Below are 22,707 nucleotides of genomic sequence, written 5' to 3' on the forward strand. Positions count from 1 at the left end.
TCGAATGGCATGGTGCATACTAAACTTTGCCAAGCCTATGACACACTTGCCCATGTAGTGCCACCATTGTTGCCCATCGTTGGCTAGTAGCTACCGCCGTGCAGACACACCTAAGGTAGGCCAAACTCAAGCCATGCCAAGGACTAGCACACCAGCATGCAAGACAGGGGATAGTCCCCGCACATGATCATGGCCATTGTTGCACGGTATAGTTAGTAGCATCATAATCCCAAGCCGCTTCTTCCGGAGCTACGTGCCTTGCTAGCACCTTCCGCTAAACATGGTCCCCGTCAGTAACCAAACCTGCAGAGGAAACACTCTTTGGCCACTTCATCTCTGAGTTCCCTTCTGATGTATGCATGGCCAGGCCAATTCCGCACACAATGCATTGCATGTGATAGTCACAACTAATGGCTCCTATGCCATGCTAGGAGCCATAGTTGTCATAGCGCCTAGGTGAACCAAGGCGGTTGAGGGGGTCAAAACTAATGCAACACCAACAAGGCGCTTAGGTGGTCACCTAAAAAAAATGATTGGACGTTGCCTAGGCGATGCCTTGACAACTATGCTAGGAGCTATGGCACCAAGGAGGGTGAGGCACACCACCCTTCCTCAAGGTAGCTCTTATGACTTTTGTACCCCCACATTTTGTCGTACTGTCTCATTACGGAATGTCATTAGGCAAATGACTTTCCCTCCATGCATTTGCATGCCCTACCTCATGCCCGACGACAGGCCATCCTCGAGCCACCATGTATGACCACGCGTGCCAACCCATGTGCCAATAGAATGGTCGTGACAAAGGGGCCTGGACGCCTACCCCTTGACAACTATATTGCACATGAGTGAACCATCTCAATCAACTTTCTCCTTACCTTTTTGTGCCTCTTCTAATTTTCCTATGCATTGCTTTCTGATTTTATCCCCACTGGTCTTGCACTCGTCCTTCTTAACATGGAATAACAAATTGGCTGTTTTACCGAATACTTAAATAGCCATCAGTAAGTGCATAAAAATGTGACTGGTAGGTTTCTTTTTTTTTTGACATAGGTAATTCCCCCCCGCCCCCCCCCCCCCTCCCCCTCCCCCTCCTAAATGAAGCATGAATACAATATATGCAATCAAAAGTAAATTATCTTCTTATGTGACAAATCTGTTAAAAGTTTTCTGAATTCAGAAGAGGTTTATGAGCACTTAAAAGTTGGAATCATTCCTAGATTTTCTCCCCTCTCTCTCTCTCTCTCTCCTATCGCCAGTTTCTGTATTTGCTTTCATTTTTCCATCTCTGCATGTATTTTCACTTTTACTTGAAGCTGAATCTAAAGCAGATACTGTATGAGATTACTGACTGAATATAGCTGTCGGTAACTGAATTGAGTTTGTGGCAGGATTTAGTTGTTGAAGGGGAGTTGCCTGAAAAATCTACTTGCTTTGAAGGCGTGTTTTATAACTATTTTAGCATAGGTATGTCTTTTTGTATTTCATAACAACTCTGTGTATTTCAATATTAAGGGCTTTACTTTTGAAAGTACTTCCACATATGTCTTATTGGAAGAATAATGTGAGGCATTATATTATGATTTGATGTGCTCCTTAGACACAATCATGGAATACAGTGGGAGCGTAGAAAAGGGGAATTAAGTATTTAGTGTTTACATAATTTTTATTTTTTCTTTCAATGTCATGTAACAAGCTGAAATGCATAGGTGTATGTGACAAAAGAGAATGTGTGTTTTGTGGTTTGCAACAATTTTTTTCATGGTTCAGAGAACCAGAGGGTTCCGTTCTGCACCTCGCACCATACTTTAGAGCATAGGCTCTGAAGATGGTTTTGGACTTTTGGTTACTGAGGTTACATATTAACTTTATAGTTTTGATATTTGAAAATGTCTGTGAAATGAAGCTTCCGACTTTTATGGATTCAATTTGAGGTGGAAGCCTGTGTCTGTTTGAACCTTCATCAAATTCATTCAGGAGTAATTTTAAGATTGCCATTGCTTTCCCTGGTGGATATTTCATATGCCCTCTGAGTTGGAGGGACTAGGGTCAAACTTGTGATGGGAAGCTTCTGGTGCTTGTGGAGTTTCATGAATTAAAGCCTCCTCACTTGCATAAGGTGCGGCTGGTTTGGCATCAGTGGCTTTGTGCCGCACTGGAGTGATCCAATATGTGGTTCATCATGTTCCGCCATTTCTTCGTTCATTTCCAATACTGATCGCGAAACACCATGAGCAGCAGGATGTTAAGGTCTGGAATTCGAAGTGAAATATTTTATTTGCCTGTTCCTAGTTTTCATGGGAAAGAAAGACAGGAGCCTCCTCACTTGCATAAGGTGCAGCTGGTTGGGCTTGGTCATAGGCTTATTTAAAATTTCGGTCAAAATACAAAAATTTCTTTGAAATATTTTGGTTTTGATAATTTTCGAAATGAAATGGCATATGAATTGAGGGGTCTTCAATATTTCGGTTTTTTCATTGAAATGGACCATATTTCAGTGCCATGTTGGCCATTTCGGTGGTATTTTTTGACCATTTTGGCCATGTCGGCCATTTTGGTTTTGGTCTGGGTCAAAATCCCAGTTCAAACTGAAATCTTGCACCTTGATCCTAGGTGGTTGCACATGCCCCACATTAAGTCCTATAGTGGTCACATGTACCAACAATCAATGCAGTTGCCTATCAGAGAGATGTTCAAATCAATCTAAAATGAGTGTAAATGAAGATAAAAAGGGCAGAGAAGTGGAGGAGGATACTAGCGAAGCTGAAGGAAAAGAAAAAGAGAAGAGGGAAAGGACATAAGTGAACAAGTGGGGAAAAGGAGAGAGAAGAGATGAGAGAATGGAAATCTTCTATTTCTCCTCTTTGAAGAAGACGGTTTGTATTAATATCATCAAAACAGCCAACCTGTACATCGTGGGTGCTGTACATTTGCTAAAAGTCCATGTTAGGACCCTGTAGAAAAGTATCCTTCCCATTTTTACATTTCAAAACACCAACCCTACTCATATACATAAAAATTCAATCGATTGAAACCCACCTATGTTACATTGACTTGGGGGGCATAGATGTAATATCTCTTTGTTATTGGTCAAGTAAATGAATATAGGGAGGGAGAATCGATTCTCCCCAAGTTCCACCGAAACATCTTTCTCTCTTCCTCTTCTTCATCCTCTCCTTCTTCTCCTCGTCTCTTCTTCTTCTACCTTCTTCCTTGATTCTTGCTACTCTTAAATTCCAACAACTTCCCCCCATCCCTGGTGTTTCTTGATTCCAGAAGCTTTATCTGCTCAGATACCCTCTCCACCTCCCATTGTTTAAACGACTCCTAAAAATTGGAACCCACACTCTTTACATCTACCCTCTCCGTATGTTCTTTCATGTGTCTTTTTATTCAATTTTAGTTTAATGGAGACTTGGTTGAAGAGGTTATTGTGGCTAGAAATTTAGGTTAAAAGAAAACAAGAAACAGCTAAAACGTAGATATAGAAAAGAATATGACGAGTAAAGAGAGAAAAACTGAAAAACAATGAATAATGAAATAGTCCTTTTTGTTTGAAGCATTAGGGGCTGGAGGTGCACTTCCAATGGCTTGAGTTGCACCACTTGGGAAATAAAAAAATTAGGGGAAATTATCCATTACCACCCCTAAATTTGAAAATAACTTGGCGTAACCCCTAAAAATGAAAATAATGTCTAGTAGACCCCACACTTTTTCAAAATTATATCTGGTTTCCGCTAGGTTTAAGGCATTAAGTGATGATGTCATTAGGCATTTTTTCACTAAATGGCCAATCTACCCATATGAGTATGTTAAGTTACTATAATGCCCTTCGTCCCCAATTAGTAAAGCAAAGATTGGAGTATGACAATCCCTAAATTGACAACCGCTGCTCTGATGAGTATAACCTCTGGTCGCCTGCGCTCCTCTGCTCCGTTCACTTGCGAAGACTACACGAAGAACTCCTAGAACTACTGTAAGAGACAACAAAACGAGCAAACCAGTACGGCCGAAAGGAGGGATAGATCTTCGGTAACCACTTGCAGAACTAGGTGAAATCGGATAGGGATTTTCCAAGAGCTGTTGTTGTTGTCTTTGATGAAGAAGTGTCGGCATCATTTATTACTGCTAATGTAACTAAACAATTGAAGCTCTAACTCCGCCGAAACAGGACAGTTCTTAAGGAAATTATCACCGATTTGAACTTCTAGGGTTTGGCAAGGTTTCTAAGTCGAGATCTAAATTGAATAAAACTAATCCAAGAGATTGTTAATAGTTATACAAACTGACTTCCAACTCCAAAGACATCTTGACTAGAGTTCCACCATAAAATTTTTGGCAGGATCACAGACTAGCAGTTGAATACTCCAAACGGCTGGAAACAGAGGACGACGAGATTCAAGCATTCGAAGAATCTCTCCGAGCAGTAAAACTGCATTGTACGCAAACAGATTCACGTTCCTCAAATTTGAAGATTTCGACGTAAATACCTGTGAAATTTCAGAAAAATGTAAAACAAGATTAGCCTAAAAGCAGAGATTGAGGTCATAATCGAACAATTGGAGAAAAGATAGCTCACTTGATCCTAGTGATTTCAGATTTTTTTTTTCTAATAGCTTCTTTCCAAGCTCCTACGATCGGATGTGAAGGCGAAACTAAGCAATGCTTCCAGAATCCGGACTTGACTGATACTGCTCTTCGTTTTACAGATCCGATTCTTCGATGCGAGAATCGAGAGAGCGGGAGACCTGATACACTGCATGTGTGTTAGCCGTTATAAAATGAGCAATGCTCGATTGCTCGTTCTACAAAGCTCTAACCGTCACTCTCGCGAAATTTTTTTGCTGCTATTCGGGTTGCAGGAACTTTCCTGCTACTTGGCCTTCTGCTACTAACGGTTTACTCTCCCAGCTAAGGTTTTTGCTGAGAGAGAGCATGTAATGGTTTGGAAGAAAATGGTTCTTTTTAGAGTTTAAGTATAAGGGTAAAAGGTACATTTCTCAATTTCAGGTAACGGTGTTACAAATTTGGGGTGCAGTAGACATTATTTTCATTTTTAGGGGTTACGCCAAGTTATTTTCAAATTTAGGGGTGGTACTGGATAATTTCCCTATTTAAATGAGTCACGTTTCTAGGTTTTAGCTTTCAAAGTGTGCATCACGAATGGTAGCAAAAGATGTTCCTGGATAGAATCTAAAACTTTGGTTACTATAGATATTCAGAATACAAGATTGGGGTTGCAGATTCTAAAATCCTAAATCCCTCACAAACCCCCCCCCCATAAAAAAAAAATAAAAAATAATGAGAAGAGAGAGAGAAACTATAGAAATGGTTATTGATATGTGCATAATGCATAGGAGGAAAATAAGTGAAAAAGTGAGAGGAGCCCCTGAGTGCTGGGTACCTTGAAACCTGGCTTGAGAGATGTCCTGCTTGATTTGAATTTAAATGGAGTTATAAGTGGAAATAGAAGCTGCTCTTCTAGGGGAAGGAGCAACGGAAGAGTCCCTAAAGGAAGAAAATGTATGCACAGTTTTGAGTGATGATGATATGGGGAAGCAATTGGTTGAGCATGAAAACTAGAAAGACCAGAAGAAACTATAAGGAAGTAAGAGGGGAAAAAACTATAAAATATAAAATATGAAATGAAATAGAAAAAAAAAATTCAAGGTATTTAGAAGTGGCAACAAAAGGAGATAGAGTTGAGGGAGAGTCGTTTGAGATGGTATGGGTAATTGCAATGGAGGCCATTGAGTGCCCTAGAAAGTAGCGATATGGTGCAAATTAGAAAAGTTAGAAGACCAAGGGTAGGTTGAAGATGATTTGGGAAGACTTGGCAAGGAAAGAAATTTATGTTTTGATTGACTACAGACAGGGCTTAAATTATAAATAAAATTGAATGTGGAACAAGATCCACTTATTTGACCTCATTTAGTTGGGAAAAAGGATTATTTGAGTTCAGCAGTATTCTTAATGAAAACATTATTCCTGGTGACCCCGTTGTATCTTTCATCTCCATGGAGGAGATTGCCGAAAACTTGGACATTCCAGGTGAGGATTCTCATTGCTGGTCAGGGTCAGTTTCCTGCTTGCTTTAGCTTCCATCTTGATATCTTCTTTCACTGACCTCCAGATGCAGCGAGCCAATCCGAATCCCAGACTAGGAACTAAGGATGTGATTGGCTGCAACAGGAGCCCATTGGGCTCATTACAGAAACAAAAAGCTCTTAACTAAGTTCTGGAAAAATAAGACAAATATTTTACTGGCCCTGGATTACCCCCACCCCCCTGTTGTAGGCCATGGCTGCCCAAAAGGTGGCCTAAAATCCCATGTTCATACCTAAGTTGTCAGAAGTCCTCTTGCCAGCTCATTATGACTGGAAAAATAAACTTGTCGGGTATTTTTGAGTTCCCTCTCCATTGGTCTCTTAAGTAAATACTATTAAGCACATATCATTAGTTGTTTTTCTGTAGTTATTTTCTTCCAGAATTTATCTTCTAATAAAAGCAATCCCAATTGAGTTAAATTTTAAGGTTATTGTTTAATTGTCAGTTTCTATATTTTTTTTCTCTAAATGAATAAGTTGATTCCTATATGGGAAAGGAATTCTTGGTCGAGTAGGAGCTTAAGATCAAAAGACCCATGCAAAGAAGGCACTCCAATAGAAACTGTAGCTCCCAATAGCTATAACAAAAGCACTCACGAGCCTCAAACAGAGATCTCACAGAAAGACGTCTCACAGAAAATTCCACAGATAAATAGGCAGCATCTGACCGCTGGGGACTAAACAACATCAGGTTATTGAATACACCAAACAACATCAGTTCACTGAATATACTATCTTCAAAAGATAAAATAGTTGTTGGGGACAAACACGAGCATATACATCTTCAAATGAAATAATTGAGTAGATAATAAATCAAATCGAGTAGATAATAATTTGAATCTCCCCCTCACGTGTAGCAATACACAAAGACAAATAATTTCCAACAACCACCATCACAAAGAATCGCATAACCAAGAGCGCCATACAAGACAAATAATTTCCAATCTCCCTCTGACAGTAGCAAATCGATTCTTCTGCAACAATCGATTTAGGACAAATTCAGAAGTAGAAGACACGAACAAAATCAGGTATGATTTGCATCAAACCTTCATTGAAAGCTCAGTTCTTATTATTAAGAGCTTCACCAGTAGGATGATACCTTTGAACGACTCTCAAACCATAAACTTGTTAAGCTCTGATACCTTATAAAGAGGAGAGAAGAAAAAGAGAGAGAAAGAGAGACCTGCGATTGTGGAGCAAAGGGAGTCCCAATCGATTAGATTGCTGCTGTCTTCCTTCATTCATTAAATAGAATAACTATTACAAGTCCTACTAGGAATAGGAAAGAACAAAATAGGAAAATAATACTAATTGCTGACTTCTAGCTGTATTCAATCCTAATAGGACTAGGAAAACCCACAATCCTACTAGGACCAAGAAAACCCTAATCCATAGTCTCAATAGGACTAAGAAAACCCAAGGGTGGAATCTATGACTTGCGCTAGACTCCTCATTTCTCTCGATAGACTTCTAACAGTTCCGATGGGTTCTCTTTGTAATAGGCCACTTTAATGGGCCTAAATTATGGGTCAAAAGTAGGAAAACGAGATTTACTTGATTAGTTTAGTTAGAGTCCATATGCCTTTTCATATTTCCTTCCCATTATTAGTTTTCTGTCTTGGGAACAATTTTCTATATCTTGGGGGCAGATTTCTATGTCTACAATTTGTTATTTATGTAAGAGAAATTCCAAAGGGGTTTTGGAATTCTAAGAGTCTCTTTAATGTTATTTTGTTGTATTCAAAATTTCCACCTCTGTCTAATGCAAATCTTGGCTGCTCTCAAAGGCAACCCAATGTATTTTCAAGCATACTATCTGAGTATTTTGTTGTGTGACTCAATTGGCCAAAGGTGAGGCTCCTACAGCAGGGGCACTAGTGGGACTATTTCTTGCCAAAGTTATCTTACTATCTTCAACATTCAGCCATCATCGTCTGTCACCATTTGCACTACTACCACTCTCATCTTTCAAACACCAACACATCAGGATCAGAACTGAGCCAAATCTGACCCCAAGCTGTCTAGCACCTACCCCTATTCTCATCTTTCGATCTTGGCATGCTAGATCTTTAGGGCAGCACCATTGACACCTTGACTGCTAATTGTGTAGAAGATATTGGCCCCTAGTTGACCATCTGGTGCTAATTTGTCTAAAGGAGAGATTTTCCGATGGTCCTATACTGAATTTCATTTTTACCCAGTTTCCAGTTACCATTGTTGTCCTAGGTCTGTGTTGGGATTTCTTGTCACTTATTGCAGATTTTCCCCCACTGTCTATTCCTACGGCTTGAAGCCATTTTGCTTCCGTTTCCGTGTGGAATTTCTCCCTTTTTGGCTTCGTTTCTGGTCTTCTTGTTTCTCAGTTTATATCCATTGCTTGCATGAGCTTTGTAGATGAGCTCCTTCATCCCCTTATCTTGTTTGTTTCTCAATTTTTTTTTTGGGACTTTGGACACCTATCATGTATTAATCTCGATTATGTTTTAGAGTTTTAACCTCGCTTCAGATGGAGTTGTTGATTACATCTCTCTCTCTCTCTCTCTCTCTCTCAGACACAAGAACAGAAATCTATTTTTGGCTTCTGCGTTTCCTAGTCAAATGCTTTTGGTTCTATTTCGTTTGATTAATCTCTCTTTTGGAATTTACCTACTCAGCTCTCCTTTGGGAAGAAACTTATGTTTTCTGTTGTGGGGATGGCAGGGGTAGAATACGGGGGGAGATGCAGAGGTTGAGGAAGAGGTGTGAGATGCAGAGGGTGGGGGGGGGGAGGGGATAGAGATGCAGGAATGATGTGGGAGAGGGGGCTATGGGAGTGGTGACATGAGGGGCTGTGGTGGTAATTGCCCCAAATATTTACAAGCAGCCCCTTTTATAGAGTGGTTGGAAGGATTCTAGACTCTCATTGAGATTGTCACCAATGGTCTAGACTCTTTGGTTATTAAATCAACTGTACATTTTCGAGGACTTGCAGAACCATCAATGAAACTAACTTGTTGACTGAAATAAAATCTTCTAAGACTCTACATCCTTAGATAATATCTGTAACTAGTTAATGCTTCTCATATTTCCCACACATGAATTAATTACTTTTGACCCTTCTTTGTCTGAGACTCGGACTGGTTTATACTTATGCAGATTAACTCCTAAACAGGAACAAGCTTATCACAACTTCCAAATGACTAGGTTTTCTGCAGCCTTATGTTTTCAGCTGTGTCTGATTCTCATCAATCAGAATAACGTATTTTATGTGCTTTATAGTGTGTTTAGTGTGTATAGAAGTAGCAAAACCTCTATAACAGTGAAGAAGGTGGCCATGATTTCTAAGGCAGATTTAGAGAAGGTTAATTATTACATTGGATGGGAGTTCCTTAATTGGGTTATGAAAGTCGTGGGTCTTGAGAAAGATGGAGGAAATTGTTGGATCTTCAGTGGGATCAGGAAAAAAGTCCAATGACTTGAAGGGGATGAGGCAAGGTCACTCAATCTCCTCTCATTTGTTCCTTTTGTTGGCTGAAGATTTGAGTAGAATGACTTGCATAGGGGACCCAGAAATAATGCATGAATGGGTGAAGGTGGCTGAAGGGGCTTTGATGATATCCAATGTACATTATGTAGATGACACATTTTCTTGGAGGCTGGAAGGAGAATAAATTGCAGCTTTAGGACAAAATAGGAACTTTGATGTCTTATTAATTTTTTGGGTGAACCAGAGAAGAACCTAGTTATCAGAATTAAAACTTGTATGATGAGGTGGCTCGGAGATAGCTAACTCATTATTTATTTATTTTTTTAATCTGGTTATAATTAGAATATGCTTTTCGCTTCGTTGTGGTTCTAATAAATTGCTCGTTTATCATTTCTCCATTCTTCTGTGATTTTCAAAGTAGGCATCCAATGACTGGGATTAATGACCGATTTAGTTTTCTCTTTGATTCCTTGAAGATATATGCAATAGTTTCAAAAGTGTATTCCCTTGGGGATGATAGAACTTTTGCATAGTAATCTTTCATTTTGTTTGCCTAATTTTTCACCTTTATACTTCTGTCTTCTTTCCCCTCTTTGGTTCTACCGATAAAATATCTTTCCATCATTTGTGCTGGTTAATATTTTTAAATGTGCCATCATACAGGAATGGATGCCCAAGTTGCTTATGGGTTCCATCATTTACGTAATGAGAAACCATACCTTGCACATGGTCCTATAGCAAATAAGGTACCTTTCTTTGTTTGGTAGTTTTTTCAACTTGCCTCTGTTCTTGTTTCGAAAATTGTAAAGGCTAATTTTTTACTGTACATGTTGCAATCAGGGTGAGAATTAACTAAGAAACTTCAGATTATGTGATTGGACTTAAGCATAGTTTTTAAGGCGGTAAGGTGACGGAGGCGTTTGAGGGTCTTTCAGAGCGCCTTAGCGATAAGGCGGGCGTAAAGCGTCACCTTATTGACTAAAGCGTTCCTATGTGATATTTTTATAAAACCAATCTATTTAGCTCAAATCCTAGTTGAATCCTATTACTCATTTGTTAAATAAATATTAAAGGTTCATATTCATCCCAATGTAAGATATTCATCAAGAAAACAAATCAATTAAGTGAATAAATTAAGTTCATCTTCATCAATCATCAATCATCATAACATATTAACATATAATATAAATACATAATTATGAAACAAAATTATAAAGATAAAGAAAAGAAGAGATAAAAAATATAAGTATTTATTATACTTACCTCTATGATGCAAAAATGAGTGCCTAAGCCCTAAGGTCATCCACTATATTTCTACTCCTGTCAAAGAAGAATGAAGCTCACCGCTGCCGGAGCAAAATGGTCGCCTGGATTAGTGGTTCTTCCTTGTTCCTTCTCAAAGCCATTTCTTAAAACCCTTGACAAAATCCAAACCCTATTTGTGAATCGTGTTTTTGTTTTGTTTGTTTTGGTTATTTTTGGTGGAGTAAAGCTGATCCCATATATCTCAAGTGTTAACAAAACCATACACCTACCAATAAAAAATCTATATTTGGAATCTTCATCAAGTAATTTTAAAATGTGTTAAAAAAAAAAAAAAACCCATAAGGCGCCACTTCATGCAAGGCGGAGCACTGCCTCACCATCTCTAGACCGCATCAGCGCCAAGGCGCTAGTAAGGCGACGCCTTAGCAGCGCCTTAAAAACTATGGACCTAAGACATTTTTCTAACGCATAAATTAGAATCTCACCCCGCAAAAAAAGAAAAAAAATCTGCTAGGAACTTGAACTTTGTGGTCAATGGATTCTCTTACGTGGCATCAATATAAAGTCAAAGGCAGCAACCATCTCACAGAAAGCATGTCTTGATCCTTTGGAGGAGGCTGTTATGATGTTTTTTCATTTGTCAAGTATTTGGTACTGTTGTCCGACTAGATTAACAATTTAGGTCAAAAGATGGTGGGATGATTCATCTCTCTCTGTCTCTCTGTGATAAGTAACAAAAAGGAAGATTTCTTAAGTTGAGGCATGTGTTAATTTACAACAAAGCTCTCTCCATCCACACCCTAATATTTCATATCTAGGACTTTTATTTATCAGTTTATGCCCTTGCAATCCGGACAACTTGTTTGAAGTAGCTTATAGAAATAATAGAATCATTAGCTACTTCAAATCATTTACTGTAACAGTTGTTTTGGGTACAATGGACACTTTAAGGCTGTGTTTGTTATGTATTCTTAGAATGCCTTCTGGATCAAGAACGCGTTTGGGGATGTCAAAACCTCTGTTTGGTAAACATTCCATTCTCAAATCGTCGGAACGGAGCCAAGAATGCGGCACATTCTGGAATTTTTCCCATTCCACATTCTCATTCTACAGCTCGAGTTAAGTCGCATCAAGTCATCCCTCCCAGATCAAGAAATTGCGGAGCTCTCCTTCCACATCCGGTTACTGTCACTGAAAAATCCATCGTTTCTGCAGGCATTATCAGCTCTAGATATTATATCCGTAAAATGCAATGGCTCAAATAAACCCAACCGTTGCTCTCCAGTGAACCCAATGCACCCTCGCACCATGGCTTCCAGTAGGGGAACTTGGGTTCCTGGCACCGTTACCGACCATTGTTGCCGATCTAGCAATCGTCCTTCTGACCAGACATTGATGTAGATAGGGCTGTTTAAAAAGGAGGACTCGAACTGACCAAACCATGGTTCAGTTCTATCCCAAGTCTGGACCTGGTTTAGCCCCATCGAGCCAGCCTTGCTGGCCACCAATTTTGTCCTATGTTTGTCCACCTTTGCAGCCATCTAACCAACATAGCAGCTTCACATTATTGCAGTATGTTAATGTTGAATCATGTAATTAAAGCCTTGGTATGGTATGACTTGTTGCAGTGTTCAAATTTAAAAATCTCTTTGGTGGTATTACCAGTATGCTTTGCTCCCTCAGAAGTAGTAGTGGAACTAGTCTATAGGGCTGATATTTCAATAGTGGGAAGATGAAGCATAGAGTTGCGATGACATTCCTCCGTATGAACCAGGGCAAATGATTGTTCCAAAGTGGGGGTGGGGGGAGATCTGCTAAGTAACTGGACATGAATCTGATCATACTCAACGTTCAAACCAGCGAAGAACTCATACACCCTGATTTTGTCCACATGTTTAGTGTAGGCAGTAATGTCACCAACCGTTGAAGGGTAATGATCCTCAAAGTAGTCAAGTTCATACCACAAAATTCGAAGTTCAGCATAGTACTTAGACACATGGAGTTCCTGCTTAATAGTGGTATGAACTTTCTTACGAAGATCAAATACTTGAGCATCATTCCCTAGTTGCCCATAGGTTTCCTTGGCAGCAGCTTATATCTGAGAAGCAGTGTCTAAGAACAAAAAAACCTCTAGATATAGACTGATGATAGAGTTGATTAGATAAGACATTACCAAAGAGTAATTAGTGATCCATTTATCTTGAGGGGTACCATCTTTAGAGTGTTTCTTTGACTTTCCTGTGATGTGTCCAGTGAGACCTCTGCCAACAATGGTAAGGTAGGTAGATCTGGACCACATGAGGTAATTAGTTCCCTCCAATTTCACAGAACTAGTTCCAAAAGGCAAGTATTCATTGTGACCTTGCCCATCAGATCTTGAGGTTGCATTAGTTACTTCAGACATGATAACACCAATGAGAAATCGACATTGATAGGAAAAAATCCGAAATCTTCAAAACCAACTGTCAAAAAGTGCTCAAACTTGGATCGGGTTGCCCTGTAGGGTATTGAATCACTCCTCTAAATATAACTTGCTTTTGATAAGGAATTGGTGAGATGTACAAATTAGGGTTTTGGGAGAAAACCCAAATTTTATGATAGAAGAGAGATCACATACCAAAACTTGGCAGATTGGGCCACAAGTAGGGTCAATCTTCTCTCTAGGGGTGGGAAGGATTTCCTCCAAAAATCAACTGTTATCTAAGAGGAGAATCCCAAAAATCGATGGAGTCAGGGTTTTGCGAGAAAATCCTGATTTCTAAATTTCACATATGGGTATGGTCTTCAATGCTACAAGCAATGATGATTACTTCTTCAAGGTGCAGTGTTTGATCTTCAATAGGAGATTTGATCTTTACGGAAGAAAGAATCAATTCTTAAGAAGGGAAGAATTAAAAATCGCAGGGTAGGGAAAAGTACTCCAATTGCTAACTTGCAGGGTTTTAGGGTTTAAAACATTGAGGTAATGTGTAGGACAACAACTAGTTTTGTATGAATCACCTCAATAGTGCTGCCCTATAGGGAATTAGGGAGACAAGAAGAGAAGAAGATGGAGGCATAGAAGGGATGGAGGCTCACGATTTAGGAAGAAGGGTAAGGGGAGGCTAAAAAACCCTAGATTAGAAAGTGGCTCTGATACCATGTTAACAGCCCATTATCTTCAAGGATTTGTTATCTTTTTTATGTTTAGAATCTTTTGTTAGACAAGATATTAGTTTAGGAATGTTTTAGTTGTTAGTTTCCTTGTTAGTTATTTTCCATTTCTTGTTAGTTTCCTATTTTGTAACCTTCTATTTTGAAGGAGCTGCTCTACCTATTTAAGAGTCTTAACTGATTGTAATTGTGATAGACTGTGATTAATAAAAATTGTTTGCATTATGCAATGTTTTGCTGTGGGATACAGTTGGGTGGGATGCCCTAGGTGAGATGCCTAAACCTGAGGGTGAGATGCCCATTCACTAAATTTTCATCCCCCTTTTTCAACCCCTCCATCGATTCTCTTTCTTTTCTCTTTTATTTGTTTGCTGTCAGAGAGTGTTTGAGTGATCATAACAAGCTTGTTTGAAGTTCAGAAGTCTCATTAAAAGATCAGATTGAAGAAGCTAAGAGGAGAGATCGATTTCAGCTAGATGTTAGGGTTTTCAACCCAATCGATATCCACCATATCTCCTAGCGCAGCTGCCTCTTGTCTAAACCATTTTAGGGTTTTGTTGAAGCTATCAAGGACCTTAGGAGGACCACTTGATCCAAATTTGAGGATCATTTGTCGCTTCCAGTCGTAGTTCTTAAAGAATCACCAAAAGTTTCCTTTTTCTTGCAACCAACGTAAGTCTCGATTTGGCCGGCAGAATTTGCTCATTTTTTGGTCTGTTCTTTTATATAGGATCTTCATTCAATCCAAAATTCAGCTCCATCCGAGTCGTGTTTGTGAGTTAAATAATGCATTAAAACAGGGAGAAGAATATACAAAGGGAAAAATGGGGTGGGGAAACCAAGCCCGGAAGGGAAAAAGCAACAAAAACAAAAGAAAGGGGAGGGACAAGGTGGGTGGGCAAAGCAAAAAAGCTAGCAAGATGAGACTAGCACCTCATGGGGGGTCGAGGACAAAAATCCTAAGGGGGATACAAATCATCATGGGTGTGGGAGCAAGCTATGAAAGAGTTGGAGAGACCCTAGGCAACAACAATGAGACAGTTCCTGTGGGTGTTCCTGACTGGTTTCTGCTTGAGAGAAGCTAATTTAGAGAGAACATCAAAATAGATGGCATTTCAAATCTGATCATAGGATAAGGATTTAGACGTCCATTTACGAAGATTCTACTCCATCCAAAGGTGGTTAATAGTGGCACAAAAAGCAAGCTTACCCGCAGTGTCGCAGTGGAGGGCCCAGAAAAAGTCGTGTCAATCCAGATCCATTCCCTATTGAAAGGAAGAATGGGTCTCCGAGAAGGCTAACAACGGTTGAGGATTTTTTTCTAGATGGTGGAGGAGATGGGAGAGTTAAAGAAGAGGTGGTTTATATCTTCAATATTGTTCCATCAGAGACAACAAGAAGGGGAGACTTGGATGTGGCGATGGATGAGGAAAGATTGGGTTGGGAGGCAGTCAGTGAAGGTGCGTCAAGTGGTAAAGCTTTGATGGGGAATGTGACCTTTGACCAAATAGCATTGTGCCAAGGGACTTTAGGGGCAGTGGTACGGATAATGTTCTAGGTGGAGGCAGAGGAGAAGCGGCCATTAGAAGAAGGGATCCAGGAAATCATGTCCTTACGGTCACCGTTGGTGAGGTGGAGGGGGGAGGTCAGCTCAGATATCAGCAAGGGATGGGGAGGGGAGTGGCGATCAGACATCATTTGTGATGATGGGGGCATCCTTGGGATTTCTGGGAATGCCCGAAGAGTACAAAGTGCGGGGGCTGACAATGGAGAGGAGGATCCCAAAAGGATGCCAATTATCCAACCAGAAGTAGGTGGAGGTCCCATTACTGATGGAGGGGGAGACTGTCTATATGGAGTCCTTTTTAAGGAGAGAGGAGTATATAGTTGACCCAGATACTGTTGTGTTTGGAGGCAAAGCTCAGAGATGAGGGCCATTCCTGATGATGGAGTTAGGCAGCTCCCAGAAGTTTACAATATGACAATTCCTAGGGGTGGGGTTTCTTGAGGTAGAGATCCGAGAGATTCTTGCCTTGACATCAAAGGAGATGGAGCCCCAAATCTTGTCCAAAGAGCAAGAATTGGAGGTCCATTTCTTATGGTTTCTTTCCATCTAAATCTGATTGATGGTGGTGTAGAAGGTGAGCTTTCCCATGAGGTCACGAATTGATTTTCCCTGAAAAGTCATATCCATCCAAATCCATTCCCTATGAAGAGGAAGGATTCTTTTGTTTGCTGGCCAGCATTTGGAGAGGACACCTTTCCAATGGAGTTGGAGACAAGACAGGTGAAGAAGAGGTGCTCAATATCTTCTTGTTCATTTCCACATAGGATACATATAGGGTCTACAGTGGAGGAGAAATTATTTCGTGGGCAAGGCATTGGTGAAACTCTCTAGGCCGTGAAGCTCTGGCGGGGGATGTGGTGTGAGAAACATATGAGTCTGTGCCAGGGAGCAGCAGGTTTGTGTGTCCTGACAAATTCCCAAGCAGCCTTGGAGGAGAAGAGATTAGAAGCAGCCGACAGCCAAAGGATAGAATCCTCTCTTTGTGAGATGGTTGAAGAGAGGTAGGGAGTTCCAAATGTCAGCAATCTAGGTCATAAATTGGCTTGGGGGGACCAACTTTCGGAAGAGTTGATATCTACCACTAGAGCGTACTTGGATAAACCCGAGTTGTAGATGCTTCTGGCACTAATAGTATGATAGAGGATGTCTTTAGGGTGCCAGGGGTTAAGCCAAAGAAGAGTATTAGTTCCATCTCCAATTTGGGTGGAGATAGCTGAGGTGATAGAGAGGTGGGTATCCATGATCTTCCTCCAAACCCAAGAAGCATCCTCAGGGGCTTCACTGTCCAAAAGGAGTCCTTCTTGAGGAGGTTCGAGTACACCCAATCAACCCATATACTCCTTAGAAATAACTTTCCAAGCACGCTTGATAGTACCTGCGAAATTGACATCCTTGATCCTTCTTAACCCCAAGCCTCCTTCAGATTTAGGGAGACAAACAACAGTCGAACTGATGGAGCGGAGAAATCTGGCGAACTCACTTCCTTTCCATAAGAAAGCTGCTAAAATGGATTCAAGCTTCGAGATAATGGATTCCGGAAGCCCATAGATACCCGACCAATAAATGTAGGTAGCTTGGAGCATAGATCTGATGACCTAGAATCGGGCAACAAAGGATAGAAGCTTCCCTTTCCAAAGTTGGAGCCTCTTCCTGATGAGATTGAGCATAGGAGTGTAGTGATGAGCAGAAAGCCTGGACCGAATAAGAGGGAGCCTAAGATACTTCACCGGAAGGGGCGACCTAAATTGAAACCAGTTTGAAGAAGTAGGGATGCTTTGTCCGAGTCTGAGATCTCAGTGAAGAATATGAGAGACTTGGCTGGATTGAAATGAAGACTAGACATGGCTGCATATTTGTTTCAACAATTTATGATACTCTAATGAGAGGAGGGCTCAGCTTTGGAGAATATCATCAAGTCATCAGCAAAGGCGAGATGGGTAAGCTTTATAGCTTTGCACTTGGGAATGGCAAAGATGAGGCTCTAATCCGTGGCCACTTGCAAACTTTTGGAGAGGACTTCTATAGCTAAGCAGAAGATGTAAAGAGAGAGAGGGCATCCCTGTTTGATTCCCACTGAAGGAGAAATATCCAACTGGACTGCCATTTACCAACATAGAGAAGCGTGGGGAGCATAGTTGTCACGGCATCATGGCAACCCAAGGCGGTGGAGGGGTGGCTAATCGATTTGGCGGTGAATCGCTCGCTATGGCGTTTCCATAGCGATCAAATCGCCCATATGTTATTTTTTGTTTCCCTTATTTTTTAAAGTTATTTTGTATGTTATAATATATACCCTATGACATAAAAAACCAATCAACATTAAGCAGCATCAAGTCATAAAAATTAATAGTCACTCACATCAAGTCATAAAAAATCAACATGACTTATTGACATTTAGAGAAATGCTCTTCTTCTATAATATTTTTTATTGGTCAAATGATTTTATTTTTAGATGAGACTTTTTGTATTACGTATAACACAAAACTAGCTTTCCAACAAGTCTAAGATTACTTAAATCTGAGTTGTTATGACAAAGTTATGTTCCGGTCAAACTTATTTTAAAAGGTGCGAATGCTGTTAAATCACCTGAATGGAAATAATTTTATTGTCATCAAAACAAAAGATTATTTTACCGGACTTTTGGTTTTTAGCAATGTTCTACTATGATTAGATTTATAAAATTTTCAGAATTGAGAAAAACCTTAGCATTCAAAAGTTGAAAATTACCCTACAACCAAAAATCCAGTTTTTGTTCTTGGACCGGGGGGTTGACTTTTTATCCTTTTGGAATTTCATTTTTAAACTATTTTTATTGGATTCAAATAGAGGGTATTTGCTTATTTATGAATAATATCTTAAGTAAATTTGAGAAGCAGGAGTTGGTTCAGGATTAAACAAGTTCTTGAAATAGTCAACCACCACATTCTTGTTCTCTTCAACTTTGTGAACCTGAATTCCTTTAGATGTAGTCAGCTTGAGAATGGAATTGATATTGTTTCTTACTTTTATTGATCTGTGGAAATAAGCTGTGTTTGAATCACCAAGCTCCAATCAATTAATTCTGGATATGTGCTCAAGGAAACTCTCTTCTTGAGCCAAGAGGGAGGAGAGCTTTGCAGCCTCAGATTTCTCTTCACCAGCCACAGAATGGTTGAGGGGATCCGATTGCAGCTGGATCTGAATGGATGAGAGCTTATTCTTGCAAACAATGACTTGAGAAGATATATTCCCGAAGGAGTTAGTGTTCCAAGCTTTGAGGGCTAGCATTGACATGTTTCATCATGCCTCCTTCACAATGGAGGGGTAATCCGGATGAGATGACCACATGTAAAAAGATTTAAAGGGTTTTGGGCCAAAGGAGGTGTAGGGATGGATGGTTAGGAAGATGGGGCTATGGTCTGAAATACCTGAAGTCTCAAAGGATGCGTGGGAGGAAGGGAAGGTAGTAAGACAAGCTTCATTCACTAGGATACTGCCAAGCTTTCAAGCAATGCGGGACTGCCCCAATCTTTTATTGTTCCAAGTAAATTTGTTTCCCGACCATCTAAGGTCATTAATAGAGATGTCTTCAATACATGCATTGAGAGCCTCAGTACTAGCAATGTCAATAACCCCCTCCTTGCTCCTCATGAGAGTATCTGACCACATTAAAATCCCCCTAAATCCCCCAAGGGTGAGAGCCAGACTAATTTGCTATAACCTATAAGTCTAATGTCGTTCCAGAGGTTTTCTCTGTCAACCACACTGTTTGAGGCATAGATAGTAGTAAGGAAGAAGGAGGTGCTGCAAGTAATATTCGAAATAGAAAGGTTAATGTATTGGGAAAAAGAAGAAAGGAGGGAGACATTTAGCTTTTCTTTATCCCACAAGAAGCAAATACACTCATTGGGGTGAGAAGAGTGGTTAGAGAGGAAGAGCCAACCATGGGCAATAGAGGCAGCAATTATGGCCAAGGACGGTTCCTTGACATGGGTTTCTAACAGATAGCAAAAGGAGGGCCACAATTCTTCTTATAAGAGATTTAACTGCGGCATGCTTAGAAGGGGAGTTGAGGCCCTGAATTCCACACTAGGCCTTGGGACAGTAGGGACAATTAGAAGGAGGCGTCAATTGCTCCACAGAGGGGTGACGAGCTTCCATCAAAGGGCGAGACTTGCTTCTTCTCTAGTAAGAACGAGGAGTGGGAGGTGTGAGCTTGAGTGAAGCTACGGTCAGGGAGCAAGACAGCAGGCTTGGAGTTGGGATGGCCCTTAGGTTTTTCTCTTTTTTCCCTTGGAAGGAATGTTGGAGCAGTCGGACGAGGAAGAAGGGAAAAGACGGGTTAAAAGCTAATTCGGAAGATTCGGATCCAGCCTCTGGGTTGATGGGTTTACGTTGGAAGCAGGAGTGATTGGGGTCTGAGACTGTTTGTGGACCTGGGCTGGAGGCAGGGACTTAGAGGGCAGAGGGGCTAGGCCAAGAGATGGGCTCATTTGGTTGTGGGCTACACTGTTAATGGAAGAAATGGGCCTGGTCTGGGCAATAGGATCCAAAGTAGTGGGTCCAATAGGAGAAACGTTGGTTGCAAGAGAGGGGCAACACCTTTTTGGAAGTCTTACGTGTCAAAGCAAAGCTTAAAAGGGGGCATCAACCTTATTTCTCGACCAAGTGGTTGGAAGGGTATCTCACCTTAAGGGTGATGGCGACATCGGTTGAGAAAGCTTGGATGCAGAGGATCGAGAGAGGGAGTTGTCACCATCCGAATTTAAGGAACTCTTGTCGGACTCTGAGCCAGAGGATTGGTCCAAATCCTCATCAGAAGAGGAGGAAGAATCCAAGAAGACGCCAGTATCTTCTGAAGCAAGTCTGATAGGAGAGTGGGTTCACGCACATCGGTGTTGCCATCGTCAGGCGATGTCGGATCGTCGAGGCAAACAGTCTCATCAGCCAAAATAGAGAACCTATTCTGACCAACGGTTAAAGCTCTACCATGGACCGATGGGCTAATGGTGAGAATCTCGTCGGGAGTTGCAGCGGTAACACTCGAGGTGGTTTTGTAGCTAGCGCGACCTATCCTTCCTCTACCTCTAGCCGTAGGATGAAAAGGAGGTCTGTGTCCAAGTTCAGACATTTTGGATTGGTCTCAAAGGTGGACAAATTTCACCAGCTTTGCACGCAAACAACCATCTCCTTGTGATGGTATAGTCTTCTTAGAGCAATAGTTTGTGTCATGGCCAAAGACTTTGCAACCATGACATCGGGGAGGTTTCCAATCATATAAGACCTATTGCTGGAAGATAAACTCATCACCATCCTAGATGGATATGGAGGAGGGGAGCTCTTCATCTGCCTTCACCTCAACACAAATTCGAGCATACACAAGCCTGTCCTTGGTTTACGCATTAGAACAAAGAGGAGTTCCCAAAACTGATCCTACAACACTCAAGCCATCAATACACTTGAAGTGTAGGGGGAGCCCAGGAAGGGAGTTCCAAATTGGAATGGTGGTGAAATCTGCTCGATTGAGCAGCAGCTGGTGGTGCCAGGGTCTGAGGAAGATGGGAGTTTGGCCAACTAGCCAAGGTCCTCCTTCAAGGCACCTCAGACGGTCTTACTCCTCAGAGAACCGAAACAAAAAGAATCCATGGTCCAAAAGAAAAATATCCATTGTTCCAACTGGTCTCCATTGAGTTTGAGGGTGCCAGCTTTAATGTTTTCCTTGACTCCTCTTAGACCAAGGCCCCCTCAGATTTGGGGAGGCAGATAGAGGCCCATCTAAGGGGGTAAACGAATTTGGACTAGTCTGTGCCTTTCCAAAGGAAGGCACAGAGGATGGATTCATTGGCTTTGGAGATAGAAACAGGGAGAGAGAAGACACTTGACCAAAAGAGGTACATCGATTGAATCACAGATCTAGCAACAATTAGGCGATCCAGATAAGAAAGAAGCCTTCCTTTCCAGAGCTGGAGTCTTTTCCTCATAAGATCAAGCATGGGGAGCAGTGATGGGCAGGAAGTCTGGTAGATATAAGGGGAAGCCCAAGGTACTTGATTGGCAAGGAACTAAGAGAGAAGCCAATGGCTGAAGGAGGTTCTCTTGAATGGAATCAGAGACACCGGCAAGGAAGAGGCGGGACTTGGTCAAGTTGATGCATAAGCCAGAGAAGGATCCAAAAGAGTTGAGGGAGGAAATGCTAGAGGAGTTGGAGAGAGGGTCAACTCTGGAGAAGATCATGAGATCATCAATGAAGGCAAGGTGAGTGAGGCTGATGGATTTGCATTTGGGGATGGGGGTAATGAGGTGAAGATCGGTGGCCGATTGGATGGACCTAGAGAGGACCTATAAAGCAAGGGCAAAGAGGATGGGGGAGAGAAGGCAGCCTTGTCTGTTACCTACAAAGGAGTTAAAGTAGCCAGCTGGGCTACCATTAACTAGGACAGAAAACATGGTGGTAGAGATGCAGGAGTGAATCCAATAGATGAAGGCCGAGGGGAAGGACATCTGACTAAGGACCCTAGAAATAAAATCCCAATAGATGGAATCAAAGGCTTTGTGAATATCAACTTTGAAATGGGTAGTGGCAGAGTGAGATTTCCGCTCAAATGCTTTAACCACCTTGTGGCAAAGGATGTTGTTATCAACAATACCTCTACCAGCAATGAAAGAAGATTGATTAGGGCTAACCAGAGAGTCCACAACCAATTGAATTCGATTAGCGAGTATTTAGTGATGAACTTCTAGAGGAGGTTGCAAAGGGTGATGGGGAAGAAATCTGCCATGGAGGAGGCTCCCTTGTGCTTGGGTATGAGACATAGGAAGGTGTGGTTAACACCTTTGATCTAGGAGGGGTTGACTTCCAGTAGCAATGATGAGGTCTAGTCTGATGATTTCCCAGCAGGAGGAGAAGAATCCCAATGTCCCATACTAAAACCATCAGGCTCAGGAGCCTTGTTGGCTTTATGGGAGAGGATGGTCGAGAGGATTTCCTCTTTCGAGGGAATGGAGCAAAGGTTAGAAGCAAGGTTATCAAGGATGAATTTGTTGAGGTCAGAAGGGAAATTAGGGGGGAGGTGAAAGGGGTGGGATGAAGAGGTTAGAAAAGAAATCAACAACTTCTGATTTGATCTCAACGGGGTTAAGGAGGGTAGTGCTATTCTGGGAGGTGAACAGAG

At 41.2% G+C, this 22,707-nt stretch overlaps 1 protein-coding gene across 2 annotated transcripts in view; it reads left to right on the top strand.

The window, feature by feature from the left end:
* The window catches only part of LOC122082611 (diacylglycerol kinase 7-like), a 130,276-nt gene that overhangs the window by 59,218 nt on the left and 48,351 nt on the right, over positions 1 to 22,707 (top strand). The window contains exons 6-7 of one of the 2 annotated variants that reach the window (XM_042650291.1): positions 1,359 to 1,464; positions 10,234 to 10,316. In XM_042650291.1, coding sequence (XP_042506225.1) covers positions 1,359 to 1,464; positions 10,234 to 10,316 — 189 coding nt within the window. The remainder of the gene's footprint in view (positions 1 to 1,358; positions 1,465 to 10,233; positions 10,317 to 22,707) is intronic. The other variant, XM_042650293.1, reaches the window with a different exon arrangement.

Source organism: Macadamia integrifolia, chromosome 6, assembly GCF_013358625.1.
Source record: "Macadamia integrifolia cultivar HAES 741 chromosome 6, SCU_Mint_v3, whole genome shotgun sequence".
NCBI lineage: Eukaryota > Viridiplantae > Streptophyta > Magnoliopsida > Proteales > Proteaceae > Macadamia > Macadamia integrifolia.